Here is a 25316-nt window from a genome sequence, read left to right on the forward strand (position 1 = left end):
CTTCATGCCATTTTAAATTTTTGCACAGTTTTTATATTAATAAGTAAAAAAAACTAAAACACAATTACCTTTAGGTGAAAACAATATGTTTTAAGTTAAAACACATTTTATCATTACTACATATAACTTTGTTATGTCTATAATTGAATACCTTTATATTGTAGTTTTGTCTGAATTTACCTCCAAGCAGTTCATGAGTCCATGATTTCCCTGGTCTTAAAGTTAATGAGTAGAACCAGAGTTAGGGTGGGAGGGTATGGACCGCAAGGAGCAAAAGAAACTGTTCAAGGCAAAGGCCAGCTCACAGCACCAGACATGGGAGACCTGAATATGAAATAGAAGGCATGAAAATTTCAAATCACATAAAACTTTTTAAATCAAGAGGACAAACACTATTCCTTAAAGTATTTCTACACATAAAAGAAAATCTAAAAGATGATTAATTAAAACCTGACAGATTTACAGAGTCAGTTTAAATAGGTGAGAAACTGTAGTGTTTGATTTCACTCTTACAAGAGGAAAAAAGACAATTTGCCAATTTCTTTATTTTGAACCAATCAGAAAACTTAAATTGCAGGGAAAACAACTAACTTCAGTTTTAGGGTTGATCTCCTAATGACTCTATCGGTAGGTATTTTTATTTCCTCTCTGTGAAGAGACAACAAATTTGCCCCCAGTGTCTTAGGAATATGTAGTATAGCTGGCATTTGTACCTAGGTCTCTTTTGAGTGTAATGTTAGTTTCAGGAGTAGAATTTGGTGATTCATCACTTACATATAACATGTAGTGCTAGTCACAATAAATGCCCTCCTTAAAACCATCACCCATTTAGCCATCTCCCCACCCACCTCCCTTCCTTCAACCCTCTGTTCTGTGTAGTTAAAAGTCTCTTAAGGTTTGCCTCCCATTCTCTTTTTCCCATGTTTATCTGTTTTGTTTCTCATATTCCACATTGATTGAAATAATATTTTATTTATCTTTTGATAAATAAATTTGTATCAAATTCTTTGATCTTAAACACTTAAACACTATAGTGGCTTAAACCAGTAATGTAATCGATACTATAATTTTTACTGTATGAAATGGTGTTTAGTATAATTTCTGATAATTAAATTTGTGCTCTAAATAAAAAATATAAATAAAGTGCTGGTTTTATTTCTAGATTACTTATTTATATATCTCTAATTTTACATTTTACTCTAATGAATTTGCTCAGTCTTTCAACCTTTAAGTTAATCATGAGACACAGGAGATAACTTTTATTTAATCATTACTTTTTAAATTATCTTCTATTTTATACCTATTTTATATATCTTCATTAAATATTATCTTCTAATTGTTAATTCTTGCAAATGTTTTTCAGATCCTAGCTTACCAATGTTTCTACTTTTTAGTGATAGTTTAAATTTCACATAATTAGGTAAAACAATTTTCAAACAATATCTAAATAATGAAAGAAATAAAATTTTGAAGAAAAAAACAATATAAGTAAACACTTTTATGTTCTTGGACTAGTTCATAGCTTCCAGAAATCAAAGACTATCTGAGGGCACAATTATTAATTAACTTAGATTCCTACACAGAAATATTTATGCAACTATTTTCAGGGCTAAGTCTTTTTCCACTGCATGTTGAACAGACGTTTATTAAATACTGACAGGCTGGTGCAGATGCAATAAAACTTTATGAGTAACTCAATATATAGCTGAACAGTTTCTTTGATCACTACTATGGCAGCCTCACCCAACTCTCGTACAACATAGCAAACAGAACAGGTTATGAAATAAGGTAAGTTTATGGATCATATTTCTTTGTTTCTTTCATGTTTCCAAATAATTACTTATTCCCTTAATTCATGTTAGCAATATTCCTGTCTATCGGCACTTGTTTAAAATAGAAAAAATAACATATTTTCATTTGCCATTTTAAATATATATATATATATATATATCTCGTAATAAAAAAGAGAAAACATTTAAAAAATTTTAAGATATGAGAAAATTTTCTTTGCCCAGCTCATCATTATAATTTTTGTCAGACTAAGTTGAATCAAAGCATGTTTATTTAATTACTTCATATAGAAAAAAAGATTCAAAAATATTTTAAAATATGTACAAATACTCTAAGTATGATTTAATGTATTTTATTTAGGAAAATATATATAGGCAGAATAGAATAAAACAGTTATAAAACATTTAATCTTTTCTAGCAAAACTTTTAAAGATCAGTCATCAAGTTACCATCTAATAAAGTACTACTCATTTTGAAAATAAATATACACAGAAAGGACATCAATATATAATTTTCCCAAAAATGTTTTGCTTGAAATTACTGTGATCCAAAATGTGATCACTGTAATTACCACTTACAGCTTATGAACAATTTTAGTACTGATTGTTTATGAGTACTCACAAGAGTAATTTAATTTTAATACATTAACTTTGTTCTAATTCTTCAAGATAAAAGGTTTGCTTCATAACAATATGCATTTTTGCTTTTAGACTTTTCTTAAAAATAGAAAAGCACAATCCTTATTGACTTCTTGATACCAAAGTAAGATATTACTTTGAGTGAGACAAACTTATTTTAAAGTTAAACATTAAATGCAACTGTGTCTTTGCTCACATTACATTGAGCAATTCAGTTTCATTTTCTTAACAGCTTCATACATCTCCTGTCACTTTGATTAAGTCTAGTTTACATTTGGGTTCTTTGAATAATACAGATGCAATAAACAGCTTATATATGTGTAATAGGAAAGCATATGCTAAGCTTGAATGCTAGTCTTTAAACATTCATTCATAAAGTATATTTCTAAAAGTGAACTTGTGCTTACTTGTTGTCAGGCTCTGAACTACTTCCATGATTATTGCTATTAAGAATATAAAAATCCTGGGGTGGCTGGGTGGCACCGTTGGTTAAGTGTCAGATTCTTGGTTTTGGCTCAGGTTGTGATCTCAGGGTTGTGAAATTGAGCCCCTCTGCCTTTAGCGTAGAGTGCTTAAGACTCTCTCTCCCTCTGCCCCTCCCTCCCACTCTCTCTCTCTCTCTCTCTCTCTCTCTCTCAAAAATAAATAAATAAATAAATCTTAAAAAAAAGAATATAACAACCCAATTAAGGAAACTAACATACATATTAATAAGGGCAATTGATATGCTATGTGGCATGGTAAAATAGAAAAAGGATAGATTAACTCTGCCTATACAAGTAGTAGGAAAGGACTCGCCACGAACATGGCATTTGAATTAGGCATAAATTGGGACTAACTTAGAAAAGCAAATGTGGAAGGATTGAAGAAAGATTAAATGGCATGTACTTAAGAAGGCATATTACCCAAGAAAGATGTTGCACTGGTGGAGATAGGATAAAGGTATAATTCTGAAAATATTTTGGAGATAAAACCAACAGGCCTTTTGAATGATTGAATGTTGTAGAAAGATATGAAAGAGGGAAAATACATTTTTAGGTTGGGGCAACTCTATAAATGAACTAACCTAGATACTTACAGGAGAAGGGGCTAATGTGAGAAGCCAAAAAAATATTTTAAGATCAGCAATTTATAATCACTATATTGTACACCTGAAACTAATATTACACTGTATGTTATCTGAAACTAATATTACACTGTATGTTAACTAACTAGAATTTAAATAAAAACTCAAAAAAATAAAATGAGCAATTTATTAAAGCATTTACCATGGAAATTCCAAATTCCTAAATGAGTATATGCCATTGAATTAAGATTTATATAAAAATCATAGAATACAGAAAAATCAGGGAAACTTGAAGAGTACGAGAGATAAGAAAGGTATAGTCAAAACTAAATTAAACAAATAAAATATAAGATAATTACTGGAAGAAAGCTCTTCCCAATCTACATTAGTTATCCTTTGTATGCTAGCTCAAATACATAATGTTGTCAGAAAATAAATACACGTTTGATATGAGAGTTTCGTATATCATACTTACATTTTAAGGGAGGAATTGGAGATGATTTAATTCAAAACTTTTTTTTGAAGTGCCAACTCCCAAATACATATTGTATACCTATACATTTTTTCATAATGTTTTATATTTGTATTCCATATATATTTATATTCTTTTCCACAATATTATTATAAGAAAGCAGTGTTGGAGTTCGAGAGACAGTGTTTAAAGTGGGAAGAACTAGAATTTTTGATTTTGAGAAAATAGCTTATTTTCTCTAAGGTTGAAGTTCCTAAGGGACAAAATGTGGATAACAACATCTCCTTCAAAAAATAATGAGAATTAAGGGACACAGTGCAAGTGTCAGATTTCTTTAACTTGAGAAAGGCTCTAACATGAGAGAGCAAGGCACATCTGCTTGGAGATCTTTTCTTCCCTTTATGTTTCATCTTAGTTACTGCAATAATATGTAACTCTATCTATTAAAAATTGCATGTGTTATTTACATTTTGCCAATGTTTATTATTTTAGATTATAAACAACCGTCTGTAGCTCTGCTTGTGTTGTACTTAGTTAAAAAAAGAGGAATGTATATACTCTTATGATAATGATGGTAGCTTACTGTAGTTATATATTTTACATTTTAAATATATATTTTCTTTCTTTAGATGGCAAACAAGAAATTTACTGGATTAGAAATCTCTCTGATTGTCCTTTTTGCTATAGTTACTATAATAGCTATTGCCCTAATTGCTGTTTTAGCAACTAAGACACCTGCTATTGAAGGTAAGTAATGTTAAAAATACTTGCACGTTATAATGAAGTTAAATAAAATTTACCCCGTAATAGTTATGAATTTTTAAAAGTAATCTACATGAGATGAAACATGTGAAGAAAGATCTCAAGTAAGTTACATAATTATTCCAAGTTTTTCTATCCATTATATTACAGTTATTTCAATGAAGATCTTGTAATTAAGCAATTTATGTGCTTTGACATTAATGACCTTCCCCACGTTGAGAAATTGTGAAGAGCCAAAGGGATCAAGGTGATAATGGAAGGTGGAATAATCATCTAATGTTTTTAGTGAGGTTCTTCTTATTAATAGGAAGACCTGGGTTTTTGCTCTGGTCTTCAGATACTTGCAAAATTATGGGGGGCAGGGTGGAAAATCTGGGGGAGTACCCTCTTTATTTTAGTCTCATTTTTTTTTTTAAGTGAGAGAGAGGATGTATAACAAAAACAGGTAGAGGGAAGGTGAAACAAAGCTTGAAGTGTTTATCTTTTTTTTCTGAATATTTCTATCCTAATTTAGAGTAAATGCATACTACTCTGGTCCACCTAAACTTCTCTTTTTTCATCATTCTCTCTTGACCAAATTGGAATTAGAAAGGCTGTTACAGATTATCTTTTAGTCTGATCATAGTTTTCTACTGCCATTAGTCATTTGTTTTACCTGCTCCTAGTAAATTGAAAGCTCACTACATTGTTACATGATCATTTTATCTTACCCATATCTGATTGCTGGAAAGTTCTTATTATATAGAATGGGATTTATTTTTCTTTGCCGTTCCTTGCTTTCTCTTCTATTCACTTCAAAGTATTGTTTTCCTCCTACTTTTCTCTTCTACTCTAATTCTTGTCTCCTTCTCTATATTCTTTTCCCATCCATATAACGCCATCTTCTTCCTTCATCTATAAAACACATTTTTTCGTAAATGTGGTAGAATGGACATTTTGCTTCCTTTTGAATCTACCTCAAGACCTTCTGTGAAAATATTTTGTTTTTCTGCAGAAACAGTCAATAAGGCTCTGCACAGTCAATTTTTAAATATCGTTTGGATATTTTCCTTTTGTGACTAGGACTTGAATTTGTGGGTCTTTTATTAGTGTAAAATTTATTTTTATTTTTATTACATATGTAAATTCATTTGTTCTTTCAATGTAAGGTACTTATTACCCCCAAAATCTGAAAAAAATTTAACACTCTGTTTCATTTTATTAACCTTTTTCTTTCCTAGCAATTAGTAATTCTACTTCAACTCCACCTACCACTCGTACAACCACCGTGTATCCTGGTTTAGGAAAATGTCCAAGTGAGCTAAATGATCGTATCAATGAGAGAATAAACTGCATTCCAGAACAATTTCCAACACAGGTCTGCCACAAAAGACTTTAATATTTTTTAAGAATATATATATGTATATAGTAGTAATTAAATTAAGATAATTGCTCAGTATTGGATCAATTGCATATTTTTAAAGATCCAGCCATCAATTAAGCTCCACTTATCTATTTATTATAGCTCCATATAAAGAGATGAGAGATAATTGAAATTGATGAGCTTGCTTTTCTCTACTTTTATTCAATAAATTAACAAGTTAGTGTTTTTCCATGCTTAATAAACTATTAATTTTAAAAATCTTAATGAAATTCTATCTTTGCAAATCTACTTCTTAAAAAAATATAATCTTTGACAGTATAAGACATTTTAGAGACAATATGAATGCTCCATAAAAGTATTTATAATGATGACATTAAGAAATGTCTGGAAAATAAAGTAATACTGATATTTTGGAAAATTATTATTATTTATTTTTTAATTTTTTGGTAGTATGGGAGAAGAAGCTCAAATGGAGAAAATTAAGGGTAACTTAATAGGTTCATGTAACCCTAAGCTGACTCTTCCTGGTTTTCATACGTGGAAATAAAGGTCAATGAGAGTATGTGTGTGCAAATGTGTGTTTGTTCATATTTTGTAATATCTATATATTATATGCAATCTATAATATATTATGATATCTATATAATATAAACATATATTAATCTGTGCATATTAAATATTATACCTTATGTGTTATAATGTAATATGCATATCTACAGTATATTATGTATTTTTATTTTATGCATGTAATATGCGTATCTAATACATATTAAATCTAGAATAGACATATCTGAATCTCACCTCTTTCACTCCTTCTATCATAAAAAAATAACTAAATGAACTATAAAATTTCTATTAGGCTTATCCTATCATGGTTACCTCATAGTTAACACATAATTTCTGGTTAATTTGCTATGAAAAGTTGCAAAATGATGAGATTTTTCTTAGGATAACATCAGGAATAGTAGGTCTTTATAGCCTACCTACTGATAAAAGAGCTAGATAAATAGTGTTTAGTGCGACAGGCTAAGATAATTGGCCAGATATTCTCTTTAGGAAACAATTAAAGCTTAACATAGAATTCTATTAGGAACAATATGGACTGCTAAAATCTTAAAGGGAAACAAAGTTTCAAAGCCAATGGTGTAAGGTTTTGATGCCTACTATTTTTAATGTCAGCCTGTCAGGTTGCTAAAGAGTGTTTTCAATGTGAAACAATTAAACTTAAGAATTTAGCAAATTTCAGCTAACATGTATTTGTCATTTAAGAAAAGAAGGTGAACTTAATTTAAGAGCAGCTATAATTCTAGCCAGAGTGTATTAGTCAGCCTGGGCTTTTATAATAAAATGCCAAGCTGGGTGACTTAAACAACAGACATTTATTTTCTCACTGTTGTGGAGGCTTGAAGTCAAGATGCCATCAGGGTTGGTTTCTTTCTTTCCTTTTTTTTTTTTTTAAAGATTTTATTATTTATTTGACAGAGAGAGACAGGACCAGAGAGGGAACACAAGCAGGGGGAGTGTGAGAGTGAGAAGCAGGCTTCCCGCAGAGCAGGCAGCCTGATGCGGGACTCGATCCCAGGACCCTGAGATCATGACCTGAGATAAAGCAGACACTTAACGACTGAGCCACCCAGGCGCCCCAGGGTTGGTTTCTAGCGAGACTTCTCTTTCTGGCTTATAGACAGCTGCATGCTTGTGTCTTCACGTGGTTTTTCCTCTGTGCATACCCAGATAGAGAGAAGGAGTATATGTGACCATGCTCTGAAGTCTCTTCTTTTTACGAGGACACCAGTCCTATCAGATTCGCACCCCAGCCTATGACTTCATTTAACCTTAATTACTTCCTTAAATGCCCTGTCTCCGAATACAGTCACACTGGGGGCAAGGGGTTTAGGGCTTCCTACATATGAATTGTGGGGGGACACAATTCAGTCCATAATACAATCAATCCACTATATAGTAATATACCTATTATTACATATATTTCTATATGCATACTCACACACATGTAATAAAAATAAAAACATAACAAATGTATTGTATTTTTACCTACCAAAGTTTATACCTACTGATGCATATTTAATCTGTTTTGCTTTTTGTTTTTCTTCAAATTAAGAAGAAAGAAAATTGAAGTTCACTCATATGTGGAATTTAAGAAACAAAAAAATGAGCAAAGGGGGAAAAAAGAGAGAGAGAGGCAAACCAAACAGACTCTTAGCTATGGAGAACAGACTGATGGTTACCAGAAGGGAGGTGGGTGGGGTATTGGAGATTAAGTAGGGCAATCCTGATGAACACTGGGTGTTGTATGGAAGTGTTGAATCACTATATTTTTATACACTTGAAATTAATATTACACTGTATCTTAATTAACTGGAATTTAAATAAAAACTTAAAAATAGATTAGGAATTAAAATAATAGGGGAAAATACCTGAAATCTTGAAAAATTGGCAGAATAACTTAATATAAATAACAAGTATCAAACTCTATACAAAATAAACCAAAATTATTCATATTTTAAAAGCAACAATGAGGATATAAATTTTTAAACTAATATTTTGGTGTGTATATGTAGTGGTATGAGTGATGTCTTCCAAAAAATTTATGTCTACTTGGAGCCTTAGAATAGTACTTTATTTGGAAATAGGATCTTTGCAGATGTAATTAAATGCTAAATGAGTTTAGGCTGGATTAGGGTGGGGCCTAAATCCAATGGCTGGTGTCCTTATAAGAGAAGTGTATGCATAGAGAGAACTGTAGGGAAGAAAGCAGTGTGAAGGTAGAAGTAGAGATTGGAGTAAAGTATCTTCAAATCAAGAAATCCTGGATTACCAGGAGCTTTCAGAAGCTAGGAACAAACAAGGAAGCAGTCTTCCCTAGAGCCTTAAAGGGAGCATGGTTCTGCTACCACCTTGAGGTAGGACTTCTAGACTCCAGAACTGTGAGAGAATAAATTTCTGTTGATTCAGACAACCCTGTTTATGGCTGTTACAGCAGACCTAGGAATCCAATACAGTATGTTTGGAAGAATTTCATGTAACTCCATGTTACTGTATATTTTTTTATTTTAGCAAAATATGATTGTAATTTACTTACTTCTTTTTTCTTAGCACCTTTACACCTTCCCAAATCAGTATATCTATGTCTAATCCTACCTCTTTGTTTTGTACCAACATTTTTTTTAAAACATTTTATTTATTTATTTGACAGAGAGAGACAGCAAGAGAGGAAACACAAGCAGGGGGAGTATGAGAGGGAGAAGCACGCTTGCTGCTGAGCAGGGAGCCGGATGCCTATGCCAGGCTCTATCCCAGGACCCCAGGATCATGACCCAAGCCGAAGGCGGATGCTTAACGACTGAGCCACCCAGGCGCCCCTTGTACCAACATTTTTTTTTTTATATAGGATATATTTTTTAAATTTTTATTGTTATGTTAATCACCATATATTACATCATTAGTTTTTGGTGCAGTGTTCCATGATTCATTGTTTGTTCATAACACCCAGTGCTCCATGCAGAACGTGCCCTCCTCAATACCCATCACCAAGCTAACCCATCCCCCTACCCCCCTCCCCTCCAGAACCCCCAGTTTGTTTTTCAGAGTCCATCATCTCTCATGATTCGTCTCCCCTTCTGACATACTCCCTTTTTCTTCCTCTCCTGTTATCTACTTCTTTTTCTTTTCTCTTAAAATATGTTGCGTTATTTGTTTCAGAAGTACAGATCTGTGATTCAACAGTCTTGCACAATTCACAGCGCTCACCGTAGCACATACCTTGTACCAACATTTTTAAAAGCCTTTTAGAAAGACTCCTGCAGGGTGCTTGGGTGGCTCAGTTGGTTAAGTGTCTGCCTTTGGCTCAGGTCATGATCCCAGAATCCTGGGATCCAGCCTTGCATCGGGCTCCCTGCTCAGCAGGAGTGTGCTTATCCCTCTGCCTGTCACTCCCCCTTCTTGTGCTCTCTCTCTTTGGGTCAAATAAATAAAAAAATCTTTAAAAAATAAAAAATACTACTGTAAATAACAATTTTTATATAATTATCTCTTTGTATTGTTGGGAGTATATCTATAAGCTCTATAACTAGAAGGAAAATTTCCTGATAGAAGTCACACATACTTTATATTCTGATAGATAGTGACCCTCTAAAATACCAGATCCAATTATACTTCCATTTGCAACGGACATGTATGTATGTGTATACATGTGTGTGCATGTGTATGTGTATCTGAAGCCATTTTAATTTGATGTTAAAGTAGGAGAGAAGTTAACATGTCAGCTACTAAAAATGTAGGCTTTAAACTCCTCTTCAAGGTAAATAACCAAGAAAAAAAAATCTCACAGATGTTCAAATTATGAAAGTGTGTCACCTATTAAATTCAAATATTAAGTATATTTTTAATTATATGAATGTTAACACACAGCATTACCATGTGGCTCCACTTTTTCTATAAGGATATATAATTTTTTCCACTTCACACAATCTTTCCATACAGATCATAAAACTACTCAAGAGTTCAGTGTTTTGCGTTATTCATTGGATGAAATGTCTGCAACTTGTTGCGACACCTGGCACATAAAATTAGTTTAACTAGTTTCCTTAAATACTGAACTAATAAGTGGCTGGAAATAACTGCCTTAAGCATTTTATGTAGGCTTGAATTCAGGGCATGTCTTCATCTTTTTTTTTTTAAGATTTTATTTATTTATTTGACAGAGAGAGACACAGCGAGAGAGGGGACACAAGCAGGGGGAGTGGGAGAGGGAGAAGCAGGCTTGCCACTGAGCAGGGAGCCCGATGTGGGGCTCGATCCCAGGACCCTGGGATCATGACCTGAGCCGAAGGCAGACACTTCATGATTGAGCCACCCAGGCGCCCCTGTCTTCATCTTTATAGCCTCACTTGCAGCTTGATACTTAATTGATACACAAAAAATAATTCAATTTTTCTGGGTTGACTATATGACAACAGAAAAGATTATAATTACTCATAGGGCAGAAACTTTTATTTTTTTAAGATTTTATGTATTTATCTATTTGTGGGAGAGAGAGAAAGAGAGAATGAAGAGAGGGAGAGGGACAAGCAGGCTCTGTACGCTAAGCGGGGAGCCCGATCCCACAACCCAGAGATCATGACCTGAACCAAAATCAAGAGTCCTGTGCTTAACCAGCTGAGCCACCCAGGTGCCCAGGGAAGGAAATTAAAAAAAAATATATATATGGGTTTAGTAGTGTATCTGGAAATCTGGGATTGTGGTATCTTCAACTTTGTTCTTGTTTCTCAAGTTTACTTTGGCTACTTAGGTCTTTGTTGTTCCATACAAATTGTAGTATTATTTGTTCTGGTTCTGTGAAAAATGTTGGTATTTTGATATGGATTGTATTGGATCTGTAGATTGCTTTGAGTAGTCTACTCAAATGAAAAAAAAAGTTTGGGCACCTGGGTAATTCAGTCGGTTAAGCGTCTGCCTTTGGCTCAGGTCATGATCTTGGGGTCCTGGGATGGAGCCCCACCTCGGATTCCCTGCTCAGCAGGGAGTCTGCTTCTCCTTCTCCCTCCTGCTTGTGGTCCCTCTTTCTATGTGTCAAATAAATAAAATAAATAAAATCTTAAAAAAATTAAAAGTAAACAAAGAAAAACCATAGGTTTCTAATAATGTGTATTGACATGTTTATTTGATAAATCACAACTCAGAGCATCAGTCTCTGGTAGGGTGTAATTAATTCATTGCTATTTCCGCCAAGTGAAAGGAACAAGAGAATAGATGATATTTTAACATATTCTTGAATAATGAAGCTTATTTTTTCAAACATTTAATTCAAACATTTACTGGAATGATTGAATGTTTAGACTGACACATGATCACAGTACTAATCCTATGATTCCTTCTATAAATGTTTCATCAGGCAGCTTGTGCCATGCGAGGCTGCTGCTGGAAGCCATGGAATGACTCTCGTATTCCTTGGTGCTTCTTCGTAGATAACCATGGCTACAATGTTGACAAAGTGACAACAACAAGTACTGGTGAGAAATGTTCTCATGGTGATCCAATATAATATATTTTAAGTGGAAAACAAAAAAATATATTTTAAATTTTTCTTTGGAAAAATATCTTAAATAGAATCAAATGGGAAGTTTGTACACGAGAATGTTTAAATTGCTTATATCAAGGATTTATTTTTTGCATAATTGTATCTTCCAAAAAATAAAATAAGTCATTATTTGTGATAAAGGCAATATAATTATAAAGCTAATTAATAATTGTTAATCTTTATAAACAAAATCATCACTCATGCCAACTTTTTTCTTCCTTTAAGGACTTGAAGCCACCTTAAACAGGATATCTTCACCTACTCTATTTGGAAATGACATTCCTAGTGTTCTCTTCACAACTCAAAATCAGACACCCAATCGTTTCCGGTTTAAGGTTTGGATTTTATTTATAAAGGGGAGTTAATCATGAAAAGCAGTGATAAGCACACCCTTCATCTTACAGGACATTTTCCCTCTTAAAAAATATTTATTCCAAAGCAAAGGACTAATTGAACTGGTTATTCCACTTTTCTGAAACTGTTTCCTGAAATGTAACATAAGAACAGTTTGTCCAGCAGTTATTTTTGAAGAATTTCATAATATAGTCAATGTAAAATATTGGATATAGTGTCTTGAGAAGAATAAACACTCAATAAACTTTAGTAATTTTTATTATTTCAACCACAGACTATGATGAAGAATTAGTTTAAAATTTGAGAAACATATTAATTGTGCTGTATAAATGGGACTTTTACATACTAGTTCTTTTTACTGGTATCACTTTTATTCATGATTTTAAAGAAACTAATCCCTGCTATTTTTTAAGCAAGTAGTTTACTTGTATGGTCTTTTGGAAGTGAAAACAACAACATATCCTTTGTATAGCACTTTTGTAAAGCAGTTTCACAGGAATTAAGAGGGGTTTTTTTAGCAAAATTTAAAATCTTCATTGGATCTCTAAGGGGATGAACACTGAAAAGCAATAAGAATAATTAAATTCACAAAAATATACTATTCAAAAATAAATGTTTAGCAATAGTATCATTAATTTCTCTATATTTTTTAATCAGTCAATAAAAATCTTAAATATATATATTACTTTTATAATCAATTCTACATTCCTTGACAACTTATACAATTTTGTGCATAACCATTCAACAACGTTAAAATTAAGTGTATGTCTAGATTAATAGCTCCTCTATTAAGTTACTAAATTTAGTATTTTTTATTCAAAACTTGCATTTATACTTAAAACAGAACTGGAAAGTGAAATAATGATTTTGAATCAAATAATGCTAATTTGTTTAAATATTTGCAGATTACTGATCCAAATAATAGAAGATATGAAGTTCCTCATCAGTTTGTAGGAGAATTTACTGGAACCACAGCAACTGATACACTCTATGATGTGCAGGTTATAGAACATCCATTTAGCATCAAAGTTATTAGAAAAAGCAATATGAGAACTTTGTAAGTATCTTATTTTACATTTCCTTAAGGTTAAATAACTGGTCAATTTTATTCTATTATCACAGAATTAGGAAAGTCTTAATTTTAAGGCATTTTCAGAAAAAAATAATTTTCCTCCCCAAAGAGGGTGAGTATATATTCTTATAAAGATTATAATGGAAAAGGGGTTTTATTTCCTGTGGATGAAATGTATGAGAAAGTGAATGAAAATGTACAAATTGGGGCCAACCAAAAGTGAAGGTAAAGAGCTTCACTGATAGAAGTTTAGCCTTGCCTATATTTTTACACAGTTAGAACTCCTATTGTGTCCTTTCCCCATTGTTTATCATATTCTGTTGCCAATTTGTAGGATAAAATAGTTACTATTCAGAAAGGGGCTAATTCTCATAGTAATATTAAAGGACTTCATATACACATATATGATATATATATGAAAAGTATATGATAAATATATATTAAATTAAATATTGCCTGAATGCCTTCATTATGAATGTATTTTGGGGGATATTTGTGGCAAGGGATTTAGTAGTTTTCAAGATAAATGCTCTCATATCTCTAAGAAGATTAACTAAGTAGCTGTCAAGATCAAATCTTAACAATTACTTTTCTTAAAATATAGTTTGATAATTTACAATTGACGTTATGTTAAATCATGAAAGTATTAAATACCATTTAACATTTCTTGTAGTATATATTCAATATGCATCAAATATACAGTCTTTTTCATTTTGGAAAAATCATTTTGAACTTAATCTTAATATATATGTTAGAGGTGTGAAAGCCAGTATGGTACTGTATTTTACAACTTTGTCTCTAGAGAAAGGCAGAACCGGGTTTGAAATCTGGCTTACTTCTTACCAGTTTGTCACCTTAGAAAACATGAATTAATTTTCCTTATTTGTATTATTTGTAAAATGGATTTGATAATGGTAGTTATGCTCTAAGATTGTGATGAAGATTCAAAGAAAGAATGTGAATGAAGAATCATATTGGTGGTGATGAAGCAAATTGTGTCAATAGAATTAACAAATTCTGTTTATGATGTAATTCCTATATTCCCAAGAAATGATCATAGCTCAAGATTGACATATTTAAAATGAAATATTCTGGGTGATAACATATAGACCCTTCTTTGATAGAACATTTGTATGTTTCTAGATCACTTATTTGTTTATTTTATTGTACAGGTTTGACACCAGCATTGGTCCCCTGGTATACTCTGACCAATATTTACAGATCTCAACCAAACTTCCCAGTGAATATATCTATGGTTTGGGGGAACATATTCATAAGAGATTTCGTCATGATTTAAACTGGAAAACATGGCCAATTTTTACCCGTGATCAACTTCCTGGTGATGTAAGGAATTTCTTTTTTTTTTAATAAATAAAATATATTGGAGCAGATGATGATTTTAGCTTATTTGAAACAATTGTTTATTTGATGTCAGTGATACTTAATCCAGAAGCTTGTTTACTTTAGGGGTGAGGATTTATAGTAAAGTCCTAAATTAACTCAAAAATTAACCAACAGATTTTATGAATGCTTCAATAAGTATATCTAGTTTATAAATATTTTCTTTTACTTTTTATATTTTGTCATTCTCTCTTCAGAGAAATCATACTTATGTTTAAACTTATCCATGGCAGGGCACCTGAGTGGTTCAGTTGGTTGAGCAGTTGAGCGTCTGGCTGTTGACCTCAGCTCAGGTCTTGATCTCACAGTTGGGAGTTCAAGCCCTATGTTGGGCTCTATGCTGGGCATGCAGCTTACTTAAGAAACAAAAACAAAAACAAAAAAATCTATCCATGGCTAGTGATTGCACTAGAATCATTCTAAATACTAACCATTCTATATCACTTTGTATGATGTGGTGTCTGCCTATCCATTGGACATCATATTGTACATCTATGCCTGTTCCTTCCTCTTCCATAACATATGAAAATCTTCCATAGGTTTAAGTATTTGCACAGGGGATCAGTTCCCTTTGTAAGTACTGAAACTTGAGGTTCTTTATCATTTGTACAATAAGTCACTGAGAACTAATTTGCAGTTTAACCTCCTAAGAACTTCTCCCAAACTGCCCCATGCAGAATTAGTCTTTACTTTCTAACCCTTTATTCATATTTTAGTATGACAGTCACCACAGGTTAGTATCTGTGTATTTATTTGTCTATTCTTCTAAAATATGAGATTCTTCAGGACAAAGACCCTATCATTAAGAAAATTATTTTTTTATTGATTCATGATTGCTTTAAGTCAATTCTTAGTGATTTTTAAAATGCCAGTGCTAACTATTTCATTCCCAAAAAATGAATAAGTAGGTTGTTGCTTTAAAGAGCTTCATTTGGTAGAGAACTACTAATGATTCTACCAATCTTTTTTTATAGCATCACTACCTGTAATGAACACTTAATAAACACTAGGCTGAGAACTTCATTGCTATTTTCCGTATATTCTTTCCTCTGACCTTCCATATACAGCCAGGAACTCTTTTTTCTTTTACCTTTCAAGTGTATTTGCAATTGGTCTCAACCATTTCATGTACTCATTAGCTCACAGCAAACATACAGCAGAAGTTCTATGAGGATAGATATCATCTTGGAATTTCCTGAAGTGCCTTGGGCATACATGGGGCATAATGAATAAATATACCATTTTCTTATCATTAATAGCCTATTAACACTCAATCATAATAAAACATAAAGGAAAGTTAAGTAATCTATTCATAGTCTAATGAATATGTTATATATTTTATGTATTAACATATTAATAATCAAAATAAATTAATTTTTTGCTACAGTGTTTCATATTTAAGTATAGTAGAGAAAATTAGTTTAGAGATATGAGGATAAATTACAGAAACAAATTGGAATAGATAAGGGCTATTTTAAATATATAATTTTTTAATTTTAAATATACTTCAAAAATTAATTTTCAAATTTTTGCCTTACAGAATAATAATAATTTATATGGCCATCAAACATTCTTCATGTGCATTGAAGACAATTCTGGAAAGTCATTTGGTGTTTTCTTAATGAACAGCAATGCAATGGGTAAGAGTAATTTATCTGTAATATATTTAAATGAGGTTTAACTTGAAATGTTAGAACTGCTCTCTTATTTCAATCATAGGTACTGTATGTCAGAGTAAACTCTATTGTTAATGATTTAGTATGTGAAATTATTACAAGCAGCTTTCTTTCATAGTAGTATGACAATGGAATTTTGCATATCAGTGGGGAGAGTGTACTATGTTGTGATATTCAGGCACTTTCTTTTCCCTTCAGAGCAACACTGAAACACATTCACGAAAAAGATTATTCTTATTTCCATAACCTCACTTATTAAGATAAGTTAATATGCCATTACAAACAAAAAGAGAAAGGTCCATATAGGGAGAGAAAGAAGGAAGATTAATTTTTTAGTTTATCATAATTCAAGTAATGTAGAATCTTTTTTTTAAATTTTGTGAGTGCAATACCAATATTTAACAGATGAATCAATGATAATAAAAAGCTACAAAATTGAACCATGTCCCAGCAAGAACAATATGTTATATGGTTATCCAGGCAATTATTGTCTACATTGAGAAAAAAATAAAAACTTTTATAGTTTTTTCTTAGATATTGATATGTGATAATAAGATCTTTTAGAGAATCTTCAATTAAAATAACTAATTGAAATTCAATTTTAGAAAAAAATATTTTTGTTGTAAAAGGACTGATCCGTTGCTATGCAGGGGATCCAGCGAAAGATTCTGCCAACATCTGTAAAAAGAAACATCTGAGATATCCTATCATAAACCTCATATATAGTGGCATTCTATTTTTTCCTATATTCTTCCTATTTTCAGTATCTTATTTTACCTTAATTATTTAGAAAGCCATATAAAAATATATGGTTAATATGAAGCACTGCAATTATTTTATAAATGTGTATATTTTTACTATTTATATATGCTTCTCCAATTTTATTTGTAGAAATTTTCATCCAACCTACTCCAGTAGTAACTTACAGAGTTATTGGTGGAATTCTGGACATTTACATCTTTCTAGGAGATACACCAGAACAAGTAGTTCAACAGTATCAAGAGGTATGTTTTACATCTACTTTATAAAATTATTTTCTACCATACTTTTCTTTCATCTAACATGTCTAATTTTATTTAAGGTATCTGGGGCCTCTTAGTTAAATGGATTTTTAAGTCTTACCATTTTTCAGGCGCAAATAGGTGGTTTTTGTTTTTTCCAATACCATGAAGCCTATGCATATATTAAATGTCTATATTTCTGGTATCAAATTGTTTCTTGCTTCTAGGCAGCTGAGTTCAGGAGTAGGATTTCTTTGAAATGTTGCATATTAAGTCTTTGCTTATTCATGACCTAGTTTTATGGGATAAAGCCAAAGGAAGTATCTTATCGTCAAGGATGAGAATAGGCAATGGATGTATAGGTCATACACCCCTTTGATAAAAATCCTAGAGGCAAGTGAGTTACAAGGAAGGCTAGTGAAATTTGCTGTTAATGCACAGTAGGTAAACTTCAGGAAAATTGGATCTGATGCTCAGGCATAGAAGGGCAGATTTTGAAACACAGTCTGAAGTCATTTTTTCTGTCTAAGCAACTTTTGCTTTCCTATTAAATAACGTTTTCATGAACCTAAGTCCAAGATGGGTCTTAGAGAGGTAAGGAATCCAGGGCTTACCTTGAGCCTGCTTCTAAAATATAACTCTGTATTTCTTCTATATAATTCTTTTATACAGTTGTTCTCCTGTGACTGTTGGTATATATAATTCCTGGTGTCAGTATGGAAAAATAAATTCTTTTTATTGGCATAAGATTTAAGGATTATGCCAATTTTTAAAACCTTATTTTATCGATATATCTTTGATATACAATTCCCATTTGCTAAATGATGTTAAAGGAGAAGTAATTACTATCAAAAACTTTCTTTAGTTAGGATCCAAAAATGTGAAATGAGAGTAGGTAGGGTACACAAGTAAATAATTTACAGTGTCTAACAATTCCCAAGTTGCTATTAATAAATATGAATTTCAGAAAAGCACATGAAATTTATAGTCTGTAATACTATATCACAATTAGAGTGTTAAGCTGAGCTTTATACAGACTTTCACTATCAAAAGTGAATAGCACATTTTTGAAAGAATTTTACATTGGCTTTGTGAGATATTAGCTGGGATTGCTGTATATTACATGCTGAGTAAAACAAATTTTTCTCTGTATAAGCTAACCCACTAGCTGTCTTAATGTTTTAAAATTTAAAATTAATTTAAAATTAAAAATTTAATTCATTTGACTGACCAAATAGTTTTAAAATCAATGTTTATATATAAAGTATAAGATAAATAATATATGAATTAATATAATATATAATAATATTTTGTATACTTTTATTAAAAATAAATTATGTCATATACATGTATAATACACAAAGACATTTCAATTACATGTCAAAATCTTTAGTGAAATTCTATGAAACATAAGGTGAAATGAGTTTTAAAATGCTAATTTTTTGAGTTTTGATACTAATTTATTTTTAAAATAAATTTAATGTTTAATGAATAGAATAAAATAACCCAATACAAGTAATTTTTAAAAATTGTGACATTGTAGTTTTTTAAACATATATGATAGAGAAATCGTGAAGTGTATATATATATATATATATATGTTTCCAAATTAAAAAAAAAATCATGCCAATGAAGCCTTATATTACAAGTGTCTTTATATAACCTAATACTAAGTTTTAGTGAAAATAATTACTATTAGTTACAATCATATTTCCAAGTGCAAAATCATGTCCTCTGTTATGATGACACACTGGTATGCTGTTGCTGGTGTGCACTGAGCTTGTTTGGGCCACAGAGAATGAGAGGAGAAGATACTCTATTTGGCCCATGGGGGAGAAACCCTACATGTGAATGAGATAAGTACTTGATAAAATAATTGGGTCTGAGCCTTAAAGAACATATATTTTATTAGTATGTTAATATTAATTAAAGTTTATTAATTGAACATTAAACATTAATTAATATTAATATTTTGAAAAGGTGAAAAATAAGTGCTGAAATATAAGGAGATAGAAATTGTATAGGTTTAAACATTTTTTTCTTATATGAGGACCATTCATTCACTCATTCATTCATTCTGTTGCTACAAGAAGTGAGAGTGTGGTTGGACAATTTTCTTTATCTCTTTGATGCTAATTTTATGTTGTCTTTTTTAACTTTCCATGCTGGGCAAAATATATCTTTGCAAATACTACTTACTTAAGAGCTAACTTTCTAACTTTTTAACACAAAATAAACAAAGAAGAGTGACGAAACATGAAGTGTTTTATAATAAAGTACTAACAGAATATCCAGGACACAGAATTCAGATAACACTAAATCTTTGTTCAAAATATGTAATTTAACTTAAATAAATACTAGAGATGACAGAATAAGAAACATATTAATAATAATTAACACTCTTTATTAATAATTAATAATAATGATTAACACTCTTTATTGAAATTAATCAAATTCCATTTATTTCAAGCTTATTGGACGACCAGCAATGCCAGCATATTGGAGTCTTGGATTCCAACTGAGTCGCTGGAATTATAAGTCAATTGATGTAGTGAAAGAAGTGGTACAAAGAAATCGGAATGCTGGCATACCATTTGTAAGTGGGATGAAGGGTTTGTGGGAATACACACCACGTTAAATATTATCACATAATAATAAATGTAGGAAATTGTCAGCGTTATACATAATATGATATGATATAAGTATGGATTTTTTAAAAAGATTTTATTTGTTTATTTGACAGAGAGAGACACAGCAAGAGAGGGAACACAAGCAGGGGGAGTGGAAGAGGGAGAAGCAGGCTTCCCGCTGAGCAGGGAGCCCGATGCCGGGCTGGATCCCAGGACCCTGGGATCATGACCTGAGCAAAGGCAGACGCTTAATGACTGAGCCACCCAGGTGCCCCATAAGTATGGGTTATTAAGCTGCATTTAAATGATAAAGTGTTTTAAAATCCATACACAAGGCCAGGTCTTCTTGAAATTGTAAGGACTGATTATGAGTTATACTAGAACAGAATACATTTTTAACTGTGAACATCACATTCAGTTTTTGGATTTTTTTTAAGGTTTTATTTATTTATTTGACAGAGAGAGGGAGCACAAACAGGGGGAGCGCCAAGTTGAGGGAGAGGGAGAAGCAGACTCCCCGCTGAGCAGGGAGTCCGATGCGGGGCTCCATCCCAGGACCCTGGGATCATGACCTGAGCTGAAGGCAGCCGCTTAATGACTGGCCACTCAGGTGCCCCCACGTTCAGTTTTTTAATACAGACTGTTTTTTACAGCCGATATAATTTTTAATGTAAAAATATTTAGGGTCATCTGGGTGGCTCAGTTGTTTAAGTGTCGGACTCTTGGTTTCGGATCAGGTCCTGATCTTCCAGTTGTGGGATTGAGCCCCACATTGGGCTCTGTGCTCAGTACGGAGTCTGCTTCAGATTCTCTCTCTCTCTCTCTCTCAAATAAATAAATAAAATCTTTAAAAAAATTTAAAGTATTTTATGTAATATGTATGTTTTGTTTTTTTAAAAAGATATTTAATATTTTATTTATTTGATAGTGAGAGGGGGAGAGGAAGCATGAGAGAGAGGAGGGTCAGTGGGGAGTCCGACAACTTGGGGCTCCATCCTGAGACTCTGGGATCATGACCTGACAGAAGGCGGATGCTTAACTGACTGAGCCACCTAGGTGCCCCTATGTTTTGTTTTCTATACAATGATTCCCATGTATAAAACATATTAATTTCCAGTAATCATCACTGAAACAAGTGTGAATAATTATTTAATGCTTTTGTACTTTAAAATTAGAAAAATTACTTTTATAAACAATTACAACTGTGTTTTTAGTGAAATAAAAGAGATCTACGTACATTTACTTTTTAATCATTATATCTCTAATACAAATTCATTGGACTTAAAGGTTGAAGTGATTAGAGTTCTTTCAGTACTATTTATTGAAATATACTCTACTAATTTTCAGGATACACAGGTCACTGATATTGACCATATGGAAGCCAAGAAAGACTTTACTTATGATAAAGTTGCATTTAAGGGGCTCCCTGAATTTGTTCAAGATTTACATGACCATGGACAGAAATATGTCATCATCTTGGTAATAATACTATATATTAATATATCTTTAGTATTCACACATTTGTAACTTAAAAGATTTTCTATAGTTTCTTCTCTCTATTATTAGGACCCTGCCATTTCAATAGATAAGCTTACCAATGGAGCTGCATATGAGACCTATGATAGGGGAAATGCAAAAAATGTGTGGGTAAATGAATCAGATGGGACTACAGCACTTATTGGAGAGGTAAATTATGATATTCATTAAAGTTGTGTTGTTGAGATTTTCTGTTGTGAAACCACAAAGTTTTTGTAAGTGTGTGTGTGTGTGTGTGTGTGTGTGTATTTGCTTTCAAATCTGGAATTTTATTTTAAGTATTTTAATTGTGTAAAAAAAATTTTAAAAAGTGGAAATATTTCAATGATCTCTAAAACAGTTTTTGTAAGAAGACAGGTAATTTTCAGTGCTATATACGATTAAAACAAAACTAACAAAATATAATTTAGATTACAAAAATTCTAATAATTTGATGTAAAATAACATAAATCAAGTACTTTTATGCTGGGATTAAATTTTATGATTTATATTTAATCTTCACAATAAAATAATGAGATAGCTATGATTAGAATTCTTACTTTATAGGTGAAAAAAGTGAATTTGAGAAAGGTATAGTAACTTTCCTGATATCACAGAGCTAATAAAAGCAGAGTTAGGAAACAGTTTGGATCCCAAATGCATAATTTTAACCAGAACAAACATTCTTTTGGACACAACTTTATAAGATATATTAAAAACTGTAAGGTCTAGATATATTGACTTGGTAATTCCACTTCTGTAATTTAATCAAAGGAAATAAAGTAAAAGATAATTTTAATTTATAAAAAATATAACATTATTTTTTAATTAATTTTATTTTTTCATTCTTTTTAAAAATTTTTATTTATTTATTTTTTAAATTTTATTTTATTATGTCATGTTAATCACCATACATTACATCATTAGTTTTTGATGTATTATTCCATGATTCATTGTTTGCATATAACACCCAGTGCTCCATTCAATACGTGCCCTTCTTAATCCCCATCACCAGGTTAACCCATCCTCCCACCCCCCTCCCCTCTAGAACCCTCAGTTTGTTTCACAGAGTCCATCGTCTCTCATGGTTTGTCTCCCCCTCTGATTCCCCCACTTCATTTTTCCCTTCCTACTATCTTCTTCTTTTTTTAACATATAATGTTTTGTTTCAGAGGTACAGGTCTGTGATTCAACAGTCTTACACAATTCACAGCACTCACCATAGCACATACCCTCCCCAGCATTATATCCAGTAATGAAGAATATCCTAACCATCACGTTTTATTACATTCATTGAAGTTAAAATTTCTGGTGAAAGTCTTATTCAAATAATTATGAGCTCCATCAGGAAATAGAAGTCGAATTTCTTCCTCATAATGCCTATTAATATCTTTTAGAATAAACTTTGTTGAGACCTGCTCCATTTGATATGGAAGGATCAGATAGCCAATATGCATAATTTGTATATAAAACAATATGATTTATTTCAGTTTATCTGAAATTGAATTTCTCTTGCCTATCATTATTTTAAGTAATAAGTAGATAATTTGAAGAAGCATAAATCATAAAGAGACAGCTTAGTATATATAGTGTTTAATAGCATGGACTCAGATATGTGATTGCTGTCTTTGAATTCCTTCTGTGCCACATATTAATGGTGTGATCTTAAAAAATTTATTTAGCTTCTCTGTTTTTCACTCCTCTCATCTGTAAAGTGGATTTAATTAGAGTAAATAACTCATCTGTAAAGTGGTGATTAAAAAATAATACCTCTTTCCTACAGTTCTAGTAATGATTAAATGAGCTAATAATTATAAAAATACTTGGAACAGTACCCAGCACATAACAAGTGTCATATTCTCATTTATTAAATAAAAAATAAATATACAAAGACTTTTTTTACTTGAATTTCTTGGAAGCAAATGTGTTTGGAAATTAAATAGTGTATTTTCTTTTATCAAACAATGAATATATTATGTAATTTCTATTTGTTTCTAACCTAACCTATTAGGATGCTAAGAAATAAACTTAGTTGCAGTCAAAAGAGCAGCCTCATTCCATGCTCTTATGTTTTTTGCATTTTTAAATGCTTTATGGTCTCTCTCTACTGTCACTTAAATGCATTTTAAAGTAGGCCTACTTATTATATTATTATAAATATAGATGATACATGGATCACATATACCTAAATAAATACAATATTATAACTTTAATTTTTTTTTACTATCTTCTACTCAATAGCTTTGTATTACCACTCACTTATTTTTCCTTTTTTATATGTGTATATGTGAATGATCTATTCTTTTAGGTATGGCCAGGATTAACAGTATTCCCCGATTTTACTAATCCAAACTGCATAGATTGGTGGGCAGATGAATGCAACATTTTCTATCAAGAAGTGAAATATGATGGACTTTGGATTGTAAGTAGCTATTTTAAACCCACAATTTTAAAAAATTAACATAGAATTATTTTTCTATAAAATAATTATGAAGTTGACAAGGCATGGTTTGTTATGTATTGAACATGAAATTAAAAACTCTTAAAATATTTTTCTAGAATGTATAAATTCATACCTGTTATGTTCCTGAGTTAGAAAAGAATGAAAACTAAAAACTATAAATTGAGAGTTTTCTTCTTCAGTAATACATTTTATAGAATAAATTTCATTTCTGTCCCTAAGGTGATATACTTTTATGACTCATAATTTATGTTTGAAAACAGTTAACAAGATTTGGAGATAAGTAGTGAAATTCTAAAGATATTTATTACAGTCTATAGTATTCAAGCGGTTGCAGCAGTATGGGCTATAATAATAAATAAGCACTCAGCCTTCAGAAACTTTTTTTTCATAATTTATGGGATAGAACAAAGCAAAATTGTTATAGGCTAAGTGTTTTATCACAAGATAAACAACAACAGCAACAACCGAAATCCTAGGTTTCTGGTAAAGTTATTAAAGAAAAATGTTAAAGTTTAAAAGTTTCTTTGAAGTTTTATATCTGTAACTATTGATTGCTTGCTTCTGCGTTTATTGTATAGAATGATACTGGGTGATAGTCAATGATTTAGAGGCTTTTTTTTATGGAAACCACAATCATATTTGGGGAATGAAGCTACTTGGTGATTCCAGAATTCTGTGTCTCAGAAAAAAAGTCTAATAAACCTGAATACAGAGAGAACATCAGGGATTTTATTCAAAAGTATTACAACTGCACAGAATTTTGGAAGGAGATAATGGATGTCTTAAGAATGGCTATATTTTCTTTGGCTATTTGGTTACAACAGTATCTCTACTTTCATGAATTGCTCATTTTTCATTCAGTGATTATTTCTTTAATCAGTTACTTAGTCAACAAGTGTTTACTTTGCACCATCAATATATCAGGTATGTTGTGGAAAATACAAAGAGGAAAATTATGTTTTTAGCTGACGACATGGAACTGAGTTAGAGGTTAGCGTAATCTTCAGGATTATC

The 25316-nt window shown here is 31.5% G+C and overlaps 1 protein-coding gene across 1 annotated transcript in view; it reads left to right on the top strand.

Annotated features, from left to right (window-relative positions):
• The first annotated feature begins 1651 nt into the window (after positions 1-1651).
• The window catches only part of SI (sucrase-isomaltase), a 98783-nt gene continuing 75118 nt past the window's right edge, over positions 1652-25316 (top strand). Inside the window, 13 exon segments of the mRNA XM_025869815.2 lie at positions 1652-1788; positions 4597-4714; positions 5950-6086; positions 12004-12121; positions 12415-12524; positions 13449-13600; positions 14788-14959; positions 16557-16656; positions 17584-17696; positions 20164-20289; positions 21671-21802; positions 21890-22009; positions 24147-24260. Of these exon segments, the coding sequence (XP_025725600.2) occupies positions 4597-4714; positions 5950-6086; positions 12004-12121; positions 12415-12524; positions 13449-13600; positions 14788-14959; positions 16557-16656; positions 17584-17696; positions 20164-20289; positions 21671-21802; positions 21890-22009; positions 24147-24260 (1512 nt within the window). The 5' untranslated portion in view covers positions 1652-1788.

The sequence above is a fragment of the Callorhinus ursinus genome, unplaced genomic scaffold (genome assembly GCF_003265705.2).
Source record: "Callorhinus ursinus isolate GAN/ISIS: 27379988/994484 unplaced genomic scaffold, GSC_fseal_2.0 scaffold1, whole genome shotgun sequence".
Classification (NCBI taxonomy): Eukaryota; Metazoa; Chordata; class Mammalia; order Carnivora; family Otariidae; genus Callorhinus; species Callorhinus ursinus.